The 24291-nt window shown below is 45.5% G+C and overlaps 1 protein-coding gene and 1 long non-coding RNA gene across 4 annotated transcripts in view; one reads left to right on the top strand and one right to left on the bottom strand.

The window, feature by feature from the left end:
* Positions 1–24291, top strand: part of LOC138487792 (uncharacterized) — a 141905-nt gene that overhangs the window by 103833 nt on the left and 13781 nt on the right. The window lies entirely within an intron of this gene.
* THY1 (Thy-1 cell surface antigen) overlaps positions 3736–24291 on the bottom strand; it is a 106502-nt gene continuing 85946 nt past the window's right edge. For all 3 annotated transcript variants that reach the window (XM_069614360.1, XM_069614359.1, XM_069614358.1), the window contains one exon: positions 3736–5053. In XM_069614360.1, coding sequence (XP_069470461.1) covers positions 4947–5053 — 107 coding nt within the window. In that variant the 3' untranslated portion in view covers positions 3736–4946. The remainder of the gene's footprint in view (positions 5054–24291) is intronic.

The following is a 24291-nucleotide window of genomic DNA, read 5'->3' as shown; positions in this document are numbered from 1 at the left end:
AGAACCCATCTTCAACAATCCTTCAGAGTTCATCTTTAAAGGTAGAGTTTGACATTATCAGTCTATTTGTAAGTGTACTGAATGACTACAGTTCCATCTTTCAAAATCACGCAATATATGCAGAAAGGTGTACCTGGAATTACTGTCCATGGTCTCCCTGAACCATTAGTTTTCAAACCACATTAATCTCGTATGTGTGGTTCTATTCAATCATCTTTCAACTTGCTACCCTGTGAAGGGAACCCCAAAACAGCCTAATTTAATTTGTACACATGTAATAATCTATCTATTGGTGTACGCTTCCAAAGCAATACATATGGTCTTACCTATAACCATGTTACAAAGATTAACCAAGATTTCCAAGGGGTCTATACACCACTTTTCATCATCGTGTGTTGTTATCCCCTGAGGGCCAAAACCAGAACGGGGATGCCTCACTGTTATCATCTCCCTCTAGGTCAACTTATAATGAGTTACTGCCCCCCAGAGAAGACGTCCCCTTTATTCATTATATCTGACAAGTTCAAAAACCGCACTCGTTCATTTGTTTCTTGTTCCCTTTCATGGCTAGTGAAAAACCGACCTAAAACATGGCTGAAGTTATTAGCCCAGCGTAACGTGTTGTGTTGACATCACCGCACAACCAATGTGGTGACGTCCCTCATATATTCAACACAGCCCGTGGATGGTGGATATGCTGTGACTTCTGTCATTGCATTTAACAACATGTTGAAGTTTAATTTTAAAGATTTCTACCATCTTAGAAAAACACCCATTTCTATGTGCAACTGGGCTGAAAGGTGAAAAGTTAAAACAAATTAGCAATTTAACAAGTGCGACCCTTACACTGGTTGTACAATTGTTCAACATTGTATTAGATCCTAATGGTGTATGGTATTGTAAATCATGGTTTTAACTGTGGATTTGCCAATTGGCCATTATTGATGAGATGATTTTTAGACGTTTATGACCAAGCCTGTGTTCTAATAACCAATGTAACATGATTTTGTGTGGCAGCATGTGACAGTGCATAAGACTTTGTGATAAGAACAGAGCTAAAATTAAGTCATATGTAGAAATTGACTTTGTATCATATCCTTATTAAGGTTGTGGGTGGGAGCAAGGGTCACACTTGTTAAATTGCTAATTTGTTTTAACTTTTCACCTTTCAGCCCAGTTGCAAATAGAAATGGGTATTTTTTCTAAAATGGCGGAAATCATTTAAATTAAACTGCAACATGTTAAATTTAATGACAGAAGTCATGGCATATCCACCATACGCGGGTTGTGTTGAATATGCATGTGACGTCACCACGTTGGTTGCACAATGACATCAACATGTCACATGCTGGGCTTATAACGGGGGCCATTTTTTAGCTCGCTTTTTTGCTCGCTAGGAAAATGAACTAGAAACAAATGAACGAGTGCACTTTATGAACTTGTCAGACATAAGTAACAAAGGGGACATCTTCTCTGCGGGGCAACTCATTATAAGCTGACCTAGATTTAGATGATAACAGGGAGGCACCCCTGTTCTGCTTTAAGCCCTCAGTTGATAACAACACACGATGATGAAGAGTGGTATATGGACCCCTCAGAAATCTTAGTTAATCTTGTAATTTGGATATAGATAAGATCATTTTTATTGCTTTGGAAGCGTACACCAATAGATAGGTGATTACATTTGTACAAATTAAATGAGGCTGTTTATGGGTACTCGTAACAGAGTAGAAAGTTTAAAGATGATTGAACAGAACCACACATACTACATTGATGTGGCTTGAACAAAAATGCTTGAGGGTGACCATGGGCAATAATTCCAGGTACACCTTTTTGCATATATTGCGTGATTTGGAGGGATTGAAATGTGTTCATTCAGTATATTTAAATATAGAATAACAATGTCACTCTCTACCTTTACAGATAAACTCTGAAGGATTGTTGAAGATGGGTTCTTTCAGTACACATGTAGAACTATAACTCTTCTACTCATGGAGAAGTCTATTACACAGAAGTGGCCAATTTTGGCTCCTGAGGAATGTCCAGCATGAGAGGGCATTATTGGGACAGAAACATGTAGGGCAATATATGAGTGTTGAAATTTGTATGTATACTGTACCACACTCAGGTTCCAAGAATACTCTGTGGGGTGGGGATAATTGTTGTCTTGGTGCTGTTTCCAAACGTGTATTTCATATGATATATGTGTACATTTTGTATTGATGTATGGCTACTGTGAATTAATCGATCCAATGACTGGGTGGACTGTAATTGTCAAAAAATAAATCACAATGTTTGTACACTATATGTACAATAAAGTATCTTATATTTGTTAAGAAATAACTGTGAGAGCAGGGGTCCATTATTTCAGGATTGTCCCCTAGCTAACTCAGATAAGAGTAGAGAATGACTACCATAAAACGCCTTCCTTTCTTTATATTTCATTTGATTCCATGACCAAGTAAGTAGGATGGTAAATATATCCACTGGTTCATACGTCTGGGTTTACCATTTGAGTTTTACATTGTATGTTGAGGGACAGCAAGGAGAAGAGGACTCATCGGGTGGGCGGCAGTCCCTAGTACCACATATGCACATTACTGTCAGAAGTGACAGGCCACTTGACTATGTGCGTAACCGAGACTTTGGTGGAAAAATGAAGATCTTCTCAGTAGCTCTCAATACAGGAAGCCTTCTGCTCACATTTCCCTCAACATTATTAATCAAACCTTAAACATGTATCTTCAGATCCCCCTTCAAAATCCCTTCTGGTCCAGAAGCTTTCACTGGAAAGATCAAAGATTTGATACCAGGTATATGTCAAATGTCCTTTAACACAAACGTCCCATATTGAGATCATGTCCTGGAGCCGTGCCCTGAAATGGACTACTGCTAACATTTTCAGTGCTCAGCATTTGACCTGAAAAGTAGACCAACCTTTGAACTAAGTGCCAATGGCGAAATACCTGCAAGGGGAATACATTCCACACCCCACATAAACAGCCTAGAGGCAGCCAGGCCCTTGTTGTGTGCACCACTATCACTCACTCACTCCAAAATTCAATTCCATGCACTTCTAAAACACTCAAGTGATATCTCTCATGCTGTCTTCTGGAGCAAACTGCTAGTGAGCCACTACACCTTCTCCCTAACTCCATCATTCATAGACCCCAGGCACTCCCTCTATCTAGATTCCTGCCCATCAATAATTCTGGAATGTCGTATCCCAGAGGATCCACTAACTAGCCTAGCAAACCCTCCCCGTGGAAATGGCTTCCACGCTACTTCGAATTGTTTTACAAAATTGCAGAAGGACTGCCCACTGGGTGCTTCCTCCATCAACAACTGTTTTGATGCAATTAAAGAAAGGTTCTTTTCTAAATGGGTTAGGTCTCTGCAACCCATAATTCAAATTTTTAGGCGCCAAAAGGAAAATAGCAAAACTAAAGCAGCATTCCCATCTCATTCCAAGACACAGGTCAATCTCCCTCCTAACAAAGTAAACTCTCTGGGACGTCTCCACCCATTCTCCCTTCATGTGGAATCACAAACTAACCAAACCAGTCACATCTGATCTTTTTATATCCATTCAATTAAAAAATGTATCTCTTTCTTGATGTAAATAAAAGGATGGTCATCACTCAATCAAGAGACTCTTCCAAACGTTACTACTGGAAGGCCATGCACCTTGGCACCCACAGACCATAATGTTTCGACTAAAAAAAACAGACCTCATCAGCTCGGGGCAGTATTTATTAGTTAAGTCATTTATAGTAATCCTCACCAATGGAGTTGATGTTTAATGTTATTGACGGAACAGACATTCGGGAGGCGCTACTCTACAAAGCCCTCATATACCGAAAGTAGATACTCTGTGCATACCACCAGCTGCTCAGTATATCCTCTGCAAACAAAGAGAATTCCTAACTCCTCACTTTAAAAAAAATATACATTATTGGAGGATGGTGGTGTTATCAGTCTAAGGCAAAACAATCTGGATCAGTCTTCTAACTTCCCATCAGAAAGCTATCTCCTCCTCTTTTTCTCAGAAAACATAACATATCTGTGTTTGGGATACTGTACCCCAGCTATTGATCTTCCTGTTATCCCTCCTTTCTGCCCAATTTCTCACTTCAAAAGCGTAATAGCTTTCAGGGGTAGTCCTTTATACATGTATACAAAAACATATCCTAACAAAACCGAGCAGTCAGCCCTGGGGCCAGTCTCATTGTCAGCAGTAGCCTTCCTATTCTAACTAGCCTGGCGTATCTTGGACCCCACTGAAGTGCTGTAACTATTCATGCAGAGTGTACATGGAAGATGAACAGACCGACACGCATACACCCAGCCGATCACCTTCCCATCCATGACCCTCCATAATTTTTCACAGAAAAAAGTACAATCTATCACCGAGCACAATGCCATGCTTTACAACAAGGGCTACTTTTAGGACACAAAAACATGTGAATGGCAACTGCATGTGAGAAGGGTAGTTTTGGAACAATTTCTACAATCCACGACATATGAAGAGTTGGGGTGTCTTGTATGTCTTGTACACAACTGAAACCCAGATCCTCTGCCACATCTTTCAATGGCCCTTTATCTGTGAAAACAAAAGTACAGATTTCTGGCTGATATTATGAAGTTCCCTGTTTTTTTTTAACGCAGATTTGTAAATTTTGTGAGCGATGGTCTTCTTTGTGGTTGCAGCAGAAAGTTTGAAACCACTATGACATTTTATAATCCATCTCTGTTGAGTCACCAACCAACACAAAGCCAAAAAACAGCATGGTGAAAAGCTTGAAAAATGGACACAGACGGGCGATGAACCATCGGTGGGAGGTACCAACATGCTGGTGGGTCTTCTACTTCATCCCGCAAAAACTCACGTTGAGTGAGAACCTCAGGAAGACACTTCTAAGACTATCCAAGCAAGGCTCAAATCTTTACAGAGAGACAACATTGGCAGCTTGGAGTAGAGGAAGTAGTAGCAGGAAGAGCAGAGAAGGCACGCTCTGGATGAGACTGACACCCCCACATCGCTCCAGGTAGTCTGTAGGAGAGGAAAAAGTATGGCACAAGACTAAATGATAGGTCACAAAGGAGCATGTGCTCAACTAATAGCTAGAATCAAACAGTTTCTCAGTGCCCCAGCCATGCGATTAAAGAGAACAATTAATTATTCCAACATGGACAGCCACTCATTTCAAGGTTATTCCACCCTAGACCAGCTCTACAACAAAATATTATAATAATGCCCATCACATTGATGGGCCGGCAGCTGTTGTCCTTGTTCTTCGGCAGTATTCAGGAATCTGCAACCTGGTACTCTCCAAAGATATAGCGTTATGACACTAATGATTGCTAACTGTTCAATTTTCTGCTTGGATCTAATGGGAATTTTAGTCCAAAACATCTGCCGAGCGCTGCTATAGGACAATGCTACTCATGGCACAGGGTCTTCACTCACTATGGAATAATAGAACTAGCTATGTGCTCTTTATCGAGTAATGTGCATTTGTGCACAAGTCATGCAGTCCCTGAAAAACCACCTGAGAAAACCAGTGTTGACACATAGGGGAGAAACATGCCTCACAGCTGCCAGGATCGATGGCTGATATACAGCTGGTGGCATGGGAATCTGGCCACCTAGGTCTTCAGTGTAAGTGGACTTGCTTTCCAAAAGTCGCCGTTCGCAACTGATGTCCTTAGATATGCAAAGTAATAACAGAACAACATGTCCAAAGATTGCAGTGATGCTGGAAGCAATGCAGTCAGAATGTACATTCCCCGAACATCAGAAAGATCGGCCAAAAAGGTATAAAAATACATCCATTCTGTATTGTGTTATATTGGCCTAAGCACGCACACATATTGAATTGCGCCATCACGCTTCCCGTACTCCATCTTGGTGATTTTGCTCACTTACCCGGGTTTTCATTCCGAATAACGGTAAAGATTGACAAAGTCATCACTCCGAAAACTCTTTAAACATGCCCCTGCACAGGCATGCTAAATCTGCTGAGTACATTGTTTGTCTTTTTTTTTTTTTTAACTTTCTTTATTGGTTTTACAACAATGATATGATAAGACATTACAAGACCGTGCACCGGTCAACGTGACCCCTTATACCCCCTCCCTCCCTCGGACCGATCCCCACTTGATATTTAGCTCAGTTTCTTATCAGTTCTAATGTCTTCGTTGTTCGGCACTCGTGGCTGCTGTTGAGGTATCTGGTTGCTCGTGGCAGTTTTGCATTGGTCGTGGAGACTGTGAAATCGTGTTGTCGTCTGCATTTAACAGGTATGCTATGTAGAGGCCCCAGATATCTGGGGGGCGTGCGTGGAGGGGCAGAGTTCGTAAGTAGTTAATTTCGACATCTTGACAGTAGGTGACATCGTATAGCCACTGGTTTAGTTTGGGTGGCGGACCTCTGCCCCAGTTGCAAGCTATTCGTCTGCGTGCCAGGACAAGGAGTAGGTTTGCCAGTTTTCTGGTATATTCTGGTAATTGGTTGGTTAGGCCCAACATGGTCAGTGTTGGTTCGGGATCCAGTTGCACTCCGATTATAGCTGAGGTTTTCTCTAGGACTGGTGTCCAGAACGCTCCTATTTTGGGGCATGACCATGCCAGGTGGACAAGCGGGAGCAGGAGGCGGATATTGGGCCTCATTACAACCCAGGCGTTAAGGGTTTAACGGCGCCGTCGGCGCCGTTAACCCTTAACGCCTGATTACCATTTTAACGCCGTAATTAGCGCCTTCCCCAATCCCATTATGCCCTATGGGGCAAAAATGGGAATGGGGAAGGGTAAATGGGGAATGGGGATTTACCGCCCCACTCACCTTGGAATGGGGCGGTAAATCCACCATCCACCATGGTGTAAACAGAGTTTACACCATGGTGGTAAAGTAGGGAACTTACCGCCTGGGTTGTAATGAGGCCCATTGTCGTCCTCTGGGCGTGTAGTGTTGCTGGGTGTGGTAGACCTGATGGACAAAGTTGAAGTGAATTTGTTTGTACCTTGTGTTTATTGCCACTTTCTTTGTGAGTCGAAGTATGTATGACCAGTCTTCGTCGGGTATCGTAATGTTCAGAGCTCTCTCCCACCTTGTTCAAGCTTTTGAGCAGCGAGTGAGTTTTTCAGTTAGCAGGGCTTTGTAGATATTTGACACTAGGCGGCCGTCACCTTGGGCTTGTATGACTCCATGGAGCAGTGGCCAAGTCGGAGGTTGGAGTGGGAATGTAGCAATGATGGTCTGCATGGCGTGTCGAGTTCGGCAGTACATGAAGATGTCCAGGGCGTTGTCTCCACCTTTGTCACAGGCTTCTTGAATCGACAGGAACGTGCCGTTCGGAAACAGATCGCCCAATGAGTGGATTTGCAATTTCTTGATCCAAAGCTGGAACACTTTTTCTGATCTTATAGGTATCCCTGGAATGCTTCTCACCGGAAGGAGGGGAGAGTATATGGTTTGGATTCCATTTCGTTTAGCAATTATTTTCCAAATCATGTGCGTCGTGACCATTGTGTTCATCGGTGTTGAAGGTGTCGGTGGTTCATTAAGTATGACTGCGCGAAGTAGATAGGGTGTAGCCAGGGCTCTTTCGATTTGCACATGTGGCCGGATGAAGTGTGTTGCATACCAATGGCTCAGGAACTGGGCTTGCGCTGCCCAGTAGTAGCCCTCTATGTCGGGTAAAGCCAGTCCGCCTTGCGTTATGGGCAGGATCATAATGCTGTGTGCTATTTGGGCAACCCTGCCCGCCCAGACGAGGTCGAGAAGGATGGACTTGATTAGTTGTAAGAATTTTTGCGTGAGTAGTAGAGAGATATTTGTGAAGAGGTAGAGTAGTTTGGGGAGGATTACCATTTTCGCTAGGGACACTCTGCCCCAAAGTGTGAAGGGAAGCGTTTTCCATCTGTTCACTTTAGCTTGGATAGTGTTGAGCGTCGTCTCGTAGTTGTCTTGCATGATGTCAATGCTGGATCTGGACATGAGAATCCTCAGGTACCGGACCTTCGAGTGTTGCCAGTAGAAGCCAAAGTCGTCCTGGAATTCTTTGGTTGATTCTGTGAGAGGGAAAATTATCAATTTTGCATAATTGATTTTTAGTCCTGAGAAGTTGCCGAATTTGAGGACTGCTCGCATCACCGGATTCAGGTTGTCGTGTGGGTCGCGAAGGAAGAGTGCTATGTCATCGGCATATAGTGAAACCACCAATTTGTGCGGGCCAAAGGCGAGACCCCTGTGCAGATGATAAAGCCTTAGATCGGACGCTAGGGGTTCCATGACCAGGGCGAAGAGCAATGCTGACAGCGGGCAGCCCTGTCTGGTCCCTCTGCGTAAGAGGATTTCGGAGGAGCTTTTGTTTCCAAGTTTAATTTTAGATGTTGGGTGCTTGGAGAGGAGGCCTATCGTTTGGATAAATCGTTTGCCGAGGCCCATTCATTCTAATATTGCAAATAGAAAGGGCCATTCCACGGAGTCAAACGCTTTCTCGGCGTCGAGAAGCACTGCTACCGCTCGGTTTTCTGGGTTAAGGGCCTCCATTGCTCTGAACATTCTTCTGAGGCCGAATGATGTGTTTCTGCCTGGAACGAATCCTGCTTCGTCTGCCAGAACCATTGCGGGCATGAGTGGCATCAACCTTCTAGTCAGGATTTTTGCAAAGGTTTTGTTATCAAAATGTATTAACGATATGGGCCTGTAGGAGGCACAATCTTCCTTGGGTTTACCTGTTTTGTGTAGGAGAATGATATTCGCCATGTAAAGTGTTGGTGGTAGTTGGTCTTTGGCTATGGCTTCTTCGTAGACCTGGAGTAGTAGCGGGGCTAGAATGTCTGCGAAAAATTTGTAAAATTCACCTGTTAGGCCGTCAGGTCCTGGGGCTTTGCTGCTCGGTAATTCCTTGATGACTTCTAGGATCTCTGCCTTAGTGATGGGTGCGTTCAACGGCTCACGTAACTCGGCAATCGTCCAATATAGTTCGGTTGTATTTAGGTATTCTGTTATCTCGGTGGGCTCCCTGGACTAATTGGAGTTATATAGGCTTTGGTAAAATTTGCGAAATGTTTCTAATATATCGTCCTCAGAGTACACAAGGGTTCCCGATGTGTCCAGCACTGCTTCGACTGTCGTGGGTTTAGTTCTGCGGTGATCAGTCTTGCAAGTAGTGCACCGGGTTGTTGCCCTTCGCCATACTGGCGGAGTGGTGACTTGCTAGGAATTTGGCTTCTCTGTCTGCTAGTGTTCTGAAGGTTTCCAATTCTGCCTTAAGTGTAGCTAGCGAGCTGGGCGTATTTGTGGCTGTAGCTGCTTGCTCAAGTGTTTTGAGGTGATGTTCACATGTGTTTAATTCTTCCTTCAACCTCTTTAGGATTCCGTTCTCTTTTGCTAGGCACACTCCTCTGATGAAACATTTCAGTGTCTCCCAGAGTGTTCCCGGGGATGCTACTGTGCCTTGGTTTGTCTCAAGAAATGTGCTCAGTTCAGAACGCAGTTCATCGGCAAAGAGTTGATCTTGGAGGGCTCTGTGCTTGAATCTCCATTGGGGTCTGGTGAAGTCGCTCTGGGATGTTGTACACACCAAGGTGACGGCTGAATGGTCTGAGATGGACCTGGGGAGGATTTGGCATTCTTCCCATTGGAGTCTACTGTGAGCCGACACAAAGATGTAATCGAGTCTCGAGCTGGATTTGTGTACCCAGGAGTAGAAAGTGAATTCCTGAGAGTCACAGTGTTTGCTTCTCCATATGTCAATGAGATTGTATGCTTTTCATATTTCGGTTATTTGCATACTCGCCTTGGAGCGTGGGGCGGTTGTCTTGTGTGTTTTGTCTATGCGTGGATCGAGCGGGGTGTTTAGATCGCCACCCCATATTATTGTAGCTTCCCTGTTTGATTCAATGTGGGTCTGGACCCAGTTGAAGTTGTTGGAGCCATCAATGTTGGGGCAATAGGAGTTAATCATGATTATTTCTTCCCCGTCTATGTTTCCGTGGACGAGCAGTGTTCTTCCTTCGGAGTCGCTCTGGGTCCGAATTAGCCTGCAATTTGTTGTTTTGTTAATAAGTATGGCGACTCCTCTTGCGTATGATGAAAACGAGGCGAAGTATCTGTGGCATCCCCATGTTTTTGCCCAGTGGTTTTCTGAGTTAGCACGTAGGTGCGTCTCTTGGATGAGGGCCACATCTATGTTGTGACGACGGAGATAGTGTAACAACCTCCTGGTTTTGGAGGGCTGGTTGCCCCCTTTAATGTTCCATGTGGCTAGTTTGAATTTGCTTAGTGCTGCTGCATTGTTTCTGCTGCTCTATTACTATTTGGTGATTTTGGGTGCTTAAAGCGGCTTTTCTTGAGTGCATGTCGTTCCAAAAAAGATATTCGTATCTTCGAAGTGGAGACGTTGGTCCCAGTCGGGTTTGGATGGGGCCGGTTTTGGCCTCGGTCGGTGAACGTCTTAAACTGCTGGCTTGTTTCTTCTGGGAACTCTTCCCCCAACTTGAGTCCCATCTTCCCTTTTCCCCTCCCTGTCGGGCAACCCCCAACCCGCCCGAAGATGACCCCTCCCTAGATAACTTTGTGAACAGTGCTGTGCTCGGGGCGCTGGTGCCCTCCAAGAAACACCCATCCCGAGGAGTATGTAACAGACTTTTGCTCATGTTCCGATCCCCCAAGATGAGCTGAATGTGGAGCTTTTTTCAGGGCGGCTCGCTCCCTTTCCTCTCTCTCCTTCGTGGTCTAGGCATTTCACGTAATGGGCGGCATCCAATATTGTCGAGAAAGATGTTGGCTTCATCTGGCGACGTGAAGAATTGTGTTTTTTCAGCATGGAGGATGCGTAATTTGGCTGGAATGAGCATTGAATATTGGATTTGTTCCTCTCTGAGGCGACGCTTAACTCCACCGAAGGCTCTGCGGGATGCTTGCACCGCCGGTGAGAAATCAGGGAAAATTTGGATTTTGTCGCCAGCGAATTGAATGTCGCCCTTGTCCCTGGCCAGCCTGAGTATTAGGTTGCGGTCTCTGAAGTTCAGCAGTTTGGCGATAATAGGGCGAGGTGCCGTTCCCGGAATTGGGCGATTGGTTGGATTCCTATGAGCTCTTTCAACCACAAATAGAGGCGAGAAGGTGGTTGCTCTGAAGATTTCTTTGCATAGTTGTTCCACGAAGTCTTCCATTTTTGCAGGATTTTGTTTCTCTCTGATCCCCACCAGCCTAATGTTGTTGCGGCGGCTGCGCCCTTCTAAGTCTTCATTTCTGGCGACAATTTCTTTTACTTGGCGCTCTAGTGATGACACTTTGGAGGACAGGGATGTGGCTTTATCTTCAAGATCGGAGACCCTCTGTTCTACGGTGTCTAGCCTCTCGCCGTGTTTATCAAGGCAGTGTTGTATTTGGTCGACTTTGGATGAGAGGGTGTCAATTTTGGCATCTAGGTTGCTTATGCCTGTTTTGAATTCGAGCAGTATTTCTCGTATGTCGAGAGATTGGGGGGGTGTTGATTCGGTTTCCTGTTCCATGCTTGATGTTGGCGCTATCTCTCGATTCGTCTGCTTGGGAGTTTTGGCTATGGCCCCGGTTTCGAACATTAATTTTCGCTGCGATTTGTCCATTTTGCTCATGCTGGTTTCGTATCTTTACTTTGCTGGGTCGGCGGCGTGGCTCTCAACTCGGATGAGCGTGTGCTGTTTGGAGTTACGCCACTGGTTGTAGAGGGCCCACTCAACTGTCTTGGGGGTGCTACTGGACTTGTGTGTTCTGATTCTGGCAGAGGGTTGAGTGGGCGCCCCGCTGTTGGGTCTCAGAATAACAGCAGGAGCCTTCCTCGTGGCCGCCGCTGCCGCTTTCGTGGAGTTATCGCAGCGTTGGTGGGGCTTGTCGTGGCCAATTTTGGAGTCTACCAAGTCCCCCCCGCTACGCTGCGGGCCCAAGCGGTGAATCTTTGCTGTGCTCCTTGTTCGCTTGGCCGTGATTGGGGTGCTGATGGCAGAGCGTTTTGGCTATGGTGGGGCCTGGAGCCGTTTGGGTTTGGGGAGCTGGAGAGGTTGTAGCACGCCGTGGGCTTTGATGTACTTCCTCAGCCAGGCCAGAAGGGCCTGGCTGGAGTAGCTGCGTGGGGCTCTCATCTGTTCGCTGCGCGGGGTGTCTGACAGCAGTCTACGATGTTGGCGGAACGTTTGCTGGGGGTGGGGCTGGGGCCGTTGGGATTTTGAGGTGTCGGAGGCTTGTGGATTGTCACAGGCTCCAGCGAATCTCACTCCCACGGGGTCGGGCAGCCGCACGGGTGCCTGCAGGCCGGGCCGGAGACCTGGGGAGGGGTGAGTGAGGTCAGGGCGGCGTTTCTCCTACCTGGCGCCAGCGGTGTGTCCAGGTTCTTTCCCCCTCCGCTCCGGCTGAGTCTGGAGGGCCCCACGAGTCGGAGGCGAATGGCAGCACCCAGTCCGTCCGGAGGCCCGATGACGCAGGTAGGCCAGACGGGTTCTCAGCTGCCTCTGCTATGCTCGGACCGTGGATTTCCGGCCCGCCGCAGGCACCACCTCCAGGGGGCCTGGGCGCCGTTCTCTTTGCTCGGCTGCCTGCACTTTGGTTGGGTCCGGGGGTGGTCGCTTGGGTGAGGATGTTGCTGAAGGATCAAACGCCCCATTGCCGTAGTGCAGCGCTGTTGCGGCCTTACTCCCACCGCCGCTGCATTGACCAGGATGTTGGCGGATCGCGTTGAAATTGGTATCCGTCAAACGCTTGTGTCTTGGGGCATGATATCGTGAACGATGGAGAGGGATTCGGGGGTGTATGAAGCTATTTTGTCAGGATCTTTCTCGGGATCGCTGCGGAGCTCTCTAGTGAGCTGCTATCTTGGACGGCTCTCTAGCGCCCTGTATTGTTTGTCTTTAAACTTAGAGCCTTGAAGAACTGGCATGAACGTAGCTAATCTGTACATTAGCTCCCTTCTTGTCTTCCTGACTCTTCTGATTTTCCACAGCTGACAATGAATGAGCGTCTAGCTGAATAAAGGAAGCACAATTCATGGCATATGTAGTTCTGAAAGACCAAGCTACTGAGTCAAAATGAAGACTGACCTTTTAGTCTAGGAACAACATACATAATGAAACATGAGGAATGTTACCTTGTGTTGGGAATAAGATATACTCCTACACCCCACTCTGCTCTGTTCCAAGACAGTAAATTGTCTGAGGCATTACGCAGAGCGCTGCAACATGTGTTGCCATAGTGAAATACCCACGTTCACAGGTCATGAACCATCATCACATGATGGACTAGAACGAATTTGCCATGCTGATAGTTTTGTATAAAGTATGCTCACTCCCCCATGCCTTTGCTCACCTTCTCTACGCCTGTACACATGCATTGATGAATTTGGGTCTGCTTAAGCGATGATAATAAACTGTTGTTATTCATTTATTTGCAGTAGCCTCATATTTTGGACTAACAGAGCTATCCGACCAGACCAGGGACCGAGGTGGGCATTGCTGTCCGTAGACTGGGAATACATGAGACGCCTCCCTGGCTCCTAAAGGGTTTGTAGGCTATGGCCAAGCATCACATACTGAGTGCCATTTCCACTTGCACACTGCGGCTGCAGCACATCAGTGCAGAACTCTCCCTTAGGTGTTTGAATGAGCCTACCTTGCATGGGGCGGGTATGCAATGCAGCGAGGCACAGACCATGCACTAGCAACTGACATAGGCAACCACACACCACCACCATGCAGCTGCAGCATAACCTCATTACACACACCAGTAAGGGATAATCTACTATGTCCTGAGGATTTCACAAGCTATTCTGTGTGGAGTGTTATGCCAGTGCCCACCTGTAGGGTATACCCTGATAAATAATTGACACTCTTAATCAGAGTGATTTAATTTTGCACTAACGGACAAGATGGATTGGAGGCACCTCTGGCAGTGCCCCTCGGCATTGCTAAGCTCTAGCTAACCCTTGAGCCACCTACTCTAACAAACACATGCACCCACACCACCACAACACTGAAACACTCCATAGCTGCCAAGGGGTCTCGTAATGGGAGGAAACGAAACTACAAGTGCCAGCATGCCAAGTGAAACGCCAGGACTAGCTTGGAAGCTGTGACATTTGACCAAAACCTCAAAGAACATGACATGCACATGCAAGTACCAGACGCAAACTCACTCTTAATACAGACATATACGCTCCAGGGGATGCCCAGCACATGTCTCACTGGCCAATGTACCTCCCTAGAAGGTTTACCACACAGAGCCCAGGTTCTTCTGATCTGCATGTACCAGCCCAGAAGCAACAGCCTAGAGCCCAGGTTCTTCAGAAGCAACAGCTGTATTGCTCTTCCTCCTCTACTCTTACAAGTGCACAAACCCAACCCAACCAGCCTCAGCCCAACACATCTCTTTCAGGTACCAACGCATCAGGCAGTATACACAATGGCAAACGTCACACTACATAAACACCAAAGACATAACAAGTACATTTTAACAGATTGGAAGCCTGACCACGTCTGTTAATTAGAAGAAAACAAAGTTCCTATTGTCAATAGAAACTCCCATCCCCTGCACAGCATTTGGTATAGGAAATAAAAATTCCAAACAATGTTTTAACAAATTGAGTAGTTCTATCAAAATATGTCTCTGGATGAATAATTTCTATTTTGACAATTATTTCAAAACATTCAAGGATATATTCAATCAAGAATATTTTTAATCTTGTAAATGAAACTGAAAATCAAAAATGGACGTTCAATTCACTCAATAATGTCAATTTATACTACTTATGAGCTCTACGCGTTTCGAGAGTGAACCTCTCTTCTTCAGGAGCAATCAACAATCTTTTAAATAAAGCATTTTCAACAAAAATTCTCTAAACACAAATTTCTGCAATTCATCAATTCAAATGAATACTTTTTTCAAACTTTGTACAAACACAATAGCTTTTTTTCAACAAAATGTTCTTGTGTGTCTTGAAAGGATCATTCGATTGTGGGATTATGGAAACGTCATCTTGTTGCACAGTTCTCTGAGATTCTGTGGACAATATTAATATGAGATATTAGTGATTTGTAGGTCAATGGAGGTTCTGATATTAGTCAAGTAGAATGTTTAAATACCTCTGTGGTGTTGCAGCAGACACCTGGCCGTTTAAACAATCGTGCCCTATAAAGGTAAGTATATCTGCATTTTAGGTGTGTATATCTCGATTATTTTCTAATTAACAAACAATGTGTGTTTATAGTATGTCTACTTCAACTATTCAATGCACTCACCTAATCCAGAGTGTGCTATATTTGGCACAGCCAACGTTCTACTTGTGTCAGCGTTTGTTCTTTCTTTAAATGTTACGTCATGCGGTTCGAACTCAGGAGTTAGTTGTCCTTCGGTATCCGATTTTCTAAAGAAATGATAATGTATGTCAAAACTTTATAGTTTCTCTGTGTTATGTGCTAAATTAACTATGTGGTGTGAATGAGTCTTACCTCTGTTTCTCAGTGCGCTGGCTGTCAGTACTTCTTTCCCAATTCTAATGAGCGAGAAGCAGTTCACTAGCACGTAGTTCTTTAAGTAGTCATGTGATATTAATGACATGACCACATGGGATTCCGGAAATCGTAGTACCTCTATGTGAATTCAAATAGAGTGTTCACATTGGTAAACAAACTGTATGTCCATGTCACAATGTGTATGAATCTCACCTACGCTTCTCAGTGTATTCGCTAGATATGCTTCTTTGCAATTCTATAAGACTCGAACCTGTTCACTAATACATATTATATTGAATTGAATGGTCATGTGATATTAATCGCATGACCGCACGGAATTCTCACCTAAGTTCGCCTATGATTCTCAGTGAGTTCACCAGGTGTGCTTCTTTGCAATTTTATTAAGTTGGAATCAGTTTACTAATACGTATTATCTTGATAAGTCGTGTGATGCTAATCACATGACCACACAGAATTCTGGGAATCGTAGTGCCTCTGTGTAAAAGGCCATTTAATTATATTTAGATCCTCTTTCCATTATCCCACAATCATGACAACATGTTTCTGGTTAACATGATTAAACTCTTATTGGTGTCACGATATATGTATCCACATTTTAACAATTTGCCATTTTCTAAATATTCGTGTCCTGGCCACCATGTTATAGTCTATGCATGTTGTTGTTTACATGTTATCACTTGTTTACAAAAACAGATTCAAAGAATACTCTTCATTCATGCCTCTGAATTCCAGGGCATCCAATTTATGTACCCAAAACATCTCTCTGCGAGACAGTATTTGTTGTAAATTGCCTCCTCTCGCTGGTCGTGTAGTGGTCTCGAGGACCACGAATTTAATTTGTGAAATTGTATGACGGTGATCTCGAAAGTGTCTTGAGACTGGTGATTTTATATTGCCAGATCTAATTTTCGACTTATGTTCAGATATACAATCTTTCACTAGTCTCAATGTCTGGCCAACATAATACTTGCCACATGGGCATAATACTTGCCACATGGGCAAATTAGTCCATATATCACACACTTGTTTCACAAGTCGTGTAATATTGTAAATTAATTTTTTGACCTGTATAAGGATGTCTTATTGTTGAACCTTTCTGGACATTGTTGCACTGACTGCAGTTTAAACAGGGAAATGTCCCTTTCTTAGATTTTAGTAATAACCGTTGTTGTGTCATGGTCGTCTGTTAATTACACAGGCCACACCTGCATATAGGCTAATCTCAGTTCATAGTATCACAGTTAACACTTCTTAGGTTGCACCCCCAAATATAATTGTTTGTTTCAGTGTTCCCTGGATTTCCCATTCCACTTCAACTGCCCAAAACTACATGTCACAGAAAGCAAAGAGAAAATGGTCTAGACGCATCTGTCACAGAGACGCTCCTCCTGTCCAGTGAGAATCTCCTGGTGTTCATGCACAGCAGCGACATTCCCTAGCTTCTGTGGCATAGCAGTCATTCTCTTGCCTCTTGGTGCTTTCCCCACGGCTTTGCCATAGTTTCCTAGGCCCCCCTCCTCCCCTTTCTTTACAGAACCTCTCAGAGAGGCATTATCTCTCCGCTTGATTTCCCCTCCATCTCTTTGCTGACATTCCCCAAATCTTCTCCTGCTCTTCACACCTCACTCCAGGCTCGAGCGACTGACCATCTCTCTACCATCAGATTGTGAGTGGCCACTCACTGATTCAGTCTTAGACTGTTCCATGAGTAAAGCATTAACAGACAGGATCTTGCCCACTATTCCCCAAACAATTCCTCTCCCTCCATCAGAGCTCCATTTAACCCTATACCACCTACTCCACACCTTCACAATCTGCCCCACCCAATCCTCCACCCTGCTAAGACCCTCATCAGCACTAGCCCTCGCTAAGCTTGATGACATCAACATTCGACTCCTTGCCCCAGTAGCAATTGCTGCGTCTTGGAGAAAGGTTCATGTTTTCATGCCTTGTCCTCTCTAACCTTCCTAGAATACCCCCATCCCTCTTAGAGCGGTCTCATATGCTGACTCACACTATACTACAGGCCTTCCTAGAGTACCCCCACCCCTCTTACAGGCCTCTCATAGTCTGACTCACACTATACTACAGGTTCCATACAACTTCCTGTCTCTTGTTTCTAAATTTTCCCATGGCCTGAATGTTATGTTATGTTATGTTGTTACTTGGCATTTATATAGCGCCTTATGTATCATTGGTATGACCTCAAAGCGCTGGTAGATTGAACGCCCTTGGGAACCGCAGTTCAAGTCAGTAGAGAGAGAGAGTGTCGTATGGTGCGTGGGCGCACTGGATATGTGTGCAGCTGGTGTGTTTGTTTCATGATAGCTGCTTCTTAGTGATAGGTGTGGTATGAGGAAATCAGTTGGATGTGTTCAGTCTGGCGGGTGGACACCCAGACTGAGTTCTGGCTGCGTTAGGCCTGAGGAGACGCCTAAGCTAGCCAGTATATGCTCAGCTAGCTGTGTTTTATTAGGATGATGAGGTGTTCGTGCGGTCATGTTAGTATGAGAACAGCTAGGCCGGATGTGTCATAGTATAGCTGTGTTCTAGTTGAATGATGGTGTATAGGAGAGAGTAAGCATGGTAGTGTGATATGGTGGTTATCAGTAAATCGCTTGCGATCAAGCACAAGAGCAGGGGGCGTACATAACTGCATACATATATAAAGTGACATCCACTCCATCCGTTCCAACCACTCCATCTGTTCCAACCACTCCATCCGTTCCTTCCTTTCCATCCACTCCATCCTTTCCATCCACTCCATCCATTCCATCAACTTCATCCATTCTTTCCATCCTTTCCATCCCTTCCATCCTTTCTATCCTTTTCCATCTTTTCCATCCACTCTAATCCGTGCCACCCACTTCATCCGTTCCATCCACTTCATCTGTTCCATCCACTCCATCCAATCCATCCACTCTGTCCGTTCTATCCAATTCATCCGTTTCATCCGTTCCATCCTTTTCATCCGCTCCACCTGTCGCATCCGCTCCATCCGTTCCACCCACTTCATCTGTTCCATCCACTTCATCCACTCCGTCCAATCTGTCCACTCCATCCGTTCCATCCACTCTGTCCATTCCATCCACTCCGTCCGCTCCATCCCTTCCATTCACTCCATCCCTTCCATCCACTCTATTTGTTCCATCTACTCTATTCGCTCTATATACTCTATCCGTTCCATCTACTCTATCTGTTCCATCTACTCTATCTGTTCCATCTACTCTATCTGTTCCATTTATTCCATCTATTTCGCTTTCCTTCAGTCTGTCCATTTTAGTTACACTATCCGTTTTAGTCTTTCGATCCGTTCCATCGACTCCCTTTGCTCTTTTATTTTCTTTGTTCAAACAACTTTGGATTTCTGTTTGTTGTGGCTATTCATTCCATTTGCTCTAGGCGTCGATTCTTTAAGGGAAGAGCCATGTTTTCAGTAATTTGTGGAATGACAGGTAGTCTTCGGTGTGTCGAATGTGGGGTGGAAGAGAGTTTCATAGAGTGGGGGCCAAGGCTGAGAATGTTGATCCTCCTAACCTGACTGAGTTGGTTTATGGTATCACTAAAAGGAGGGTGGAGCTTGATCTTAGAGTGCGGGTGGGTGATAGGGTTCTAGCTTGTCCTGAAGTTATGGAGGGCTGGTTTTATTCACTGCTCGGTGGGAGATGCATAAGGTTTTGAAAGTCACCGTTTGTCCAACCGGGAGTCAGTGGAGAATTCTGAAAGCTGGAGAGGTATGATCTCTTGGGCCAAGTGCTAGAAGCAATTTGGATGCAGCGTTTTGTGCTATTTGTATTTTAATTAGGTGGTATGCTTGGATCCCGAGGTAGAGGGAGTTGGCATAGTCCAGTCTCGACATTACAATAGATTGGACAGCGGCGAGTCTGATGGGAAAGGAGAGGTATGGAAAAATGTGTCTAAGAGTTTTGATGTGGTAATGGCAGGACTTAGAGACGTTGTTGATTTGGCGAGAGAGGGTTCGTCAGAGTTGAGAGTGCATCCAAGGTTTTTTTTTACTGTGGTCGAAGTGGTGGGTGGATTTCCCATGGATGATGGCCATTGAAGAGGATGGGGGAGTAGCTCGGTGTTGCCGCACACCATGATTTCGGTTTTAGTGGGGTTTAAGAGGAGGTGGTTTGTGGTCATCCATCGATCAATGTCAAAGAGGCAGGCTGCGAGGTCGGGCTGACATTTGGGTTTTGAGTTGAGGAGTTTTAGAATTAATTGGGTATCATCGGCATAGTTATAGCACAGGATATTGTGCGTGTGGATTATTCCTGGGGGGTGGACATATAGAGATTGACCAGGAGGGCAGATAGGCATGCTCCTTGTGCAACTCCAGTATTGACTGCTCGGGCGGTGGAAGAAAAGGTGGAGGGTTATTTGTTTCCTATTGTTGAGGAAGGATGCTATCCACTTGAGAGCATTTCCACAGATTCCTAGGGAGTGGAGGCAGTCGAAGAGGATTGAGTGGTTGATTGTGTCAAAGGCGGCGGAGAAGTCTAGAAGGATTAGTAGTCTGCAGTGATCTTACGGTTGTCGCAGAATGAGGTCAGAGTGGTTTCGGTTCCATGTCGAGGTCTGAAGCCTGATTGTGCAGGGTCTAGGAGATTGTTGGATTCGACAAAGGCATTTAGTTGGGAGTATGCGGTTTGATCGATGAGTTTAGCAAGGAACCTGGTGTTTGTGATGGAGCGGTAGTTTTTGGGGTTGAGAGGGAAGAGGGATTTTTTTTATAGAAGAGGCTTGCCATTAGCAGTTTTGAAGGCGTCAGGGAAAATTCCAGAGGAGAGGGAGTCATTTATGATGGTTTTTGCGTACTCTCCTGCGCAGGTGGATGAAAATATTTCTTTGAGGATTGAGGCGGGTCAGGGGTCTAAGGGGGAACCAGATCGTTTCCGGGCAGAGAGAAGTTTGCGAAATTGGTCTCTTGATATTGGTGTGAACGAGTCAAAGGTGTGTTGGGTTGTAGTTGCTGTGGCAGGCGGGGGGTGAGTGGTAGGGCGGGTGGATTACATGGCGGGGACATGAGGGACATTTTGTTGTTGAGAGAATTTGTTCTGTCGAGAGCAGTGGTGTAGAAGTGGAGAGAGATTGAGTCTCAGAGTGACTGAGATGGGGTTGATTGGGTGGTGGTACAGGTTGGTTTGGTGAATTCAGAAATGATTTTGTGGAGTTCCTTGCTGGGGCTTTCACAGTTCAGAAATCGAGAGTTGAAGTGGAATTTGTTTGCTTTTCGGATTTCGGCTTTGTAGTGGCGATGGTGACGGGCTAGGGTTGATCTACTCAGGTTGGTTTTATCATTCTGCCATTTGCGTTCGAGGGATTTATACAGTTGCTTTGCAGTTTTCAGTTCTGGTGTAAACCATCTGGGATAAGGGCCACGGCGAGCGGAGGATTGGCAAGTGGGGGTAGGCTGGATTAATGAGTTATTGAGCCACAAGTCAAAGGAGTATGTGGTTAAGGGTTTGTTATGTTGGGTGGTTGGGGGAGGGGTTTGAAGTAGCGCATCGGCTAGGTCAGGGAGGATTTTTAGTTTCTTTCAGCATTTGCATTGGTTTGGGGGTTCTGGTTCAAGTATGGAGAGGGGGGCACGCGAGCGAATGGTGAAAGGCACAATGAAGTGATCAGACTAGATGATAGGTGTAGGGGGGCTTAGGTCTATCTAGTCGTGGGAGCGAAAGATGGCATCAAGGGTGTGTCCTTTAGAGTGAGTTGGACTGTTCATGTGAAGGTGGAGGTTAAGCACATCTAGGCAGTCGACCAGTGAGTGGGTCATGGGGTTGGTGGGAATGTACAGCCAGATACTGAAGTCCCCTAGAAGGGTGAAGGTGGGATGGTTTATTTGGATGGTGGCTATCGAATCACAGAGGTTGCTTGACAATTGTCTGTCATAGCCAGTGGGTCTGTAGATGATTAGGAAGCTGTGGTAAAACGTTGGGGGGAGGGATAGTTTGACGAGAAGCGATTTGCAGGAAGGGATGATTGTCTGGCAGTCAATGATTGAGGCGGAGAAGTGTGATTTGAAAATGATTGCTAGTCCTCCTCCTCCTCTAGAGGGTCGGTTGAGTGGGATGAGGGAGTAGTCCGGGATGGGAAGGTGATCGGCAGTGACAAATCAACTTCCGGGGCACCAGTGCTCCACGGATGAATATCGGTTTCTAAACCATAAATCAGCCGCACACCTCTAGCACACCAGAAGGGATCCCAACAGATTGCATCACAAGTAATTTATAAACCTCCTTGTCCAATTTTGGTAATGTGAACGGAATGGCAGGCTTAACTCTGCAGGGTCGTGGATCGTTGGTTAGTTGCAACACAGCGAAAATACAATTATTACCCAATGATAAGAGGGACTGTCCAGTCAAAGTTGTATACAAATATCTACTTTATTATTATTACAACAGACAGTTCTAGCACACTACAAAATACAACCCACTCTGTAAAGGAACACAGAGGATAGACAGTTTGACGAAGGAAAGGGATGCACTCTGGATACTGCCTGGAGGGTCGTCGGTGAAACAATCGGTCTTAACTGTTCAATATTAATTGGTTTCAGCAACAAGTGAGCATATGGTCGTAAATGTCACTAGGGGGCTTTGGGGAAGGACCAGGGGGACAGAAACACAATGTACCTGTTGCTTAAGATGTTCTTGATGCCCAACAGCGTCAAGTTGGTTCCAGGACGCTTTGCAGCTCCTGCGACAGAGTCCAAGACGGGAGACAGCTGCGAGTATCAGGCGGCAGGCAGTTTGGCAAACGAGGCTGGACGGATGGCTTCAGGTTGGCCTAAACGTCGGCTCATGGTCAAGAATCGTTGTCTCTGTGCTGGTTGGCGGATCTGGAACGCTGGTCGAGGCTTCTTGTACGGCTTGAGTGACTGCAGCATGACAACAGTTAGTCGTGCAGCCAGTCGCGGTTCGAGGGCTTGACTGCCTCGAAAATGTCCTTAAAAGATGGATGCTGATTCATGCTTGTGAGGCACTACTCGCAGGGCTCGCAGTGTTCTTTCAAGGTGGACGGCCAAAGCCAAGAAGAGTGTTTGCAAACAAAGGCCTTGTCCTTTGTTCAGAGACTTTCTGGCACTTCCCACCTAGGAAGCTTGCCGGCAGATCCTAGCAGGGTACACTGTGTGCTGGCTGGGTACCGGTTCTGGAGCTGCTGGATGGGTCCTCTGAGTTTGGTATCTCCCTCTGTTCCCTGGGAGATGTTTAGGGGAGGGATCTTGCTTCCCTCTTGGAAATCCTAGCCTTCTTTCACTGTCGGAAGCTGTAAGGCAGACTGTACCTTCAGCCAGGGTCCAAATGAGTCCTTCTTCTTAGTCCTTTCAAAGTCGTCAGATGATCTGCTAAGTGAGCGGCTCAGCCCTCTTTTAAAGCCAAATGGTGAAGACTAAGCCTACCTTAAGGAACCAATTTGGGGCCCCCACCAACAATCTTTTGTTATGCATGAGGTCAGGACCAGAATGCTTTGCAACAGGAAAGGTAAGAGGGCACAACATGTACTCCTAAGTCCCACTCATCTTCCTGTCTGTTGTAAATCAAAGTGTCTCTCTGGTTAACTGAGCCCTCTGTGATTCTTGATCAAAGCGCCGGTCTCCCTTGAGATTTGTGATGAGAGCCGACTTTCCGTCTCTGTTAAATCACATACTTCTCCCTCTGAAAGGGGTCTGCTCTGCAGGGGTTGCCTACGTTAAATAGTGGACCCAGACATGCCATTCACTGTCCTTCATACAGGGGGAGGGAAGCAGCTTGAAGTTGACACATTGCATATCAAAGAGGCGTTAGTTTTCCTGCCCATTGTTAAGTTCTGTGACCAGGCTTATTTGCAGGCCTGCTTCAATTAACTCTCATCAGTATGAACCGCCACCACACAGAACATAGACAACAGGGCGAACACATGGAGCCTTTGATATTTAATTAGGCTTGCCATTGGAAGAGGAAGGTGTTGCCCTTCTCCTCTGGAAGTTTTCGTGCACCCCTCTCTGTCAACTGTCAAATAAATGTGACAGAGAGGACTGCGCCCGTAGGCTGTGTCCCCCAGAGTACACTGGACTATGTGCTTGTTGTGCGGCGAGCATTAGAAAATGTGTGCAGATTAGCCCCACACATTTTCGAAGGATGATCTCCCATTATTCCATTTCCTAAAAAGTAATCAAAAAAAGCCCAGGCGAGCGACACTCCCTGTGCCGATGGTCGAATCCCTCACACTGACCTCCATAGCTGGTGAAGCCCCACCCCTTCTACTCTCCTAGCTTCTCCCTTCATTCAGTTGTTATTGGTTGCCAAGTAAGAGGTAAAACTTGTTTAGCAATCAAAAGCCAAAACGAGTGCCCCCCCTGAAGTATTATTAAATTCCTAAGTCACTCGCTTTAAAAACATTTTCAAACACGAATTCTTCAAATCAAAATTGCAATCTCGGCGGGGAATAGGGTACAGCGGACTTCGAACAACGTGCAATCAGTTGTAGAACACCCACAATTGCTATAAACGCAACACTGCTTCTACAGTAGAAAGTATTAAAGTATCTATTTAAATCCCAAATGCAATGGACTGCATCACGAGTTTGGCGGTGTGGTACATTTTTGGTGGTAATTCTATTATATCAGTTTCTTTGAGATAAACGAATTAGCACCTATTTTACTGCACCACCAAATTCCGCGATTGTAGGTGAGGTGGGGCATCTAGCCTATCACAGCATATAGCACACAGCTGGAGGTCAATCCTCGCCTTGACCTCCAACAATCGATGGATTTACAGTATGAGAATTATCAGTGAGTCC

Source organism: Ambystoma mexicanum, chromosome 9 (assembly GCF_040938575.1).
Source record: "Ambystoma mexicanum isolate Mex_15411 chromosome 9, UKY_AmexF1_1, whole genome shotgun sequence".
Taxonomy (NCBI): Eukaryota; Metazoa; Chordata; class Amphibia; order Caudata; family Ambystomatidae; genus Ambystoma; species Ambystoma mexicanum.
This window is presented reverse-complemented; position numbering and strand designations above follow the sequence as displayed.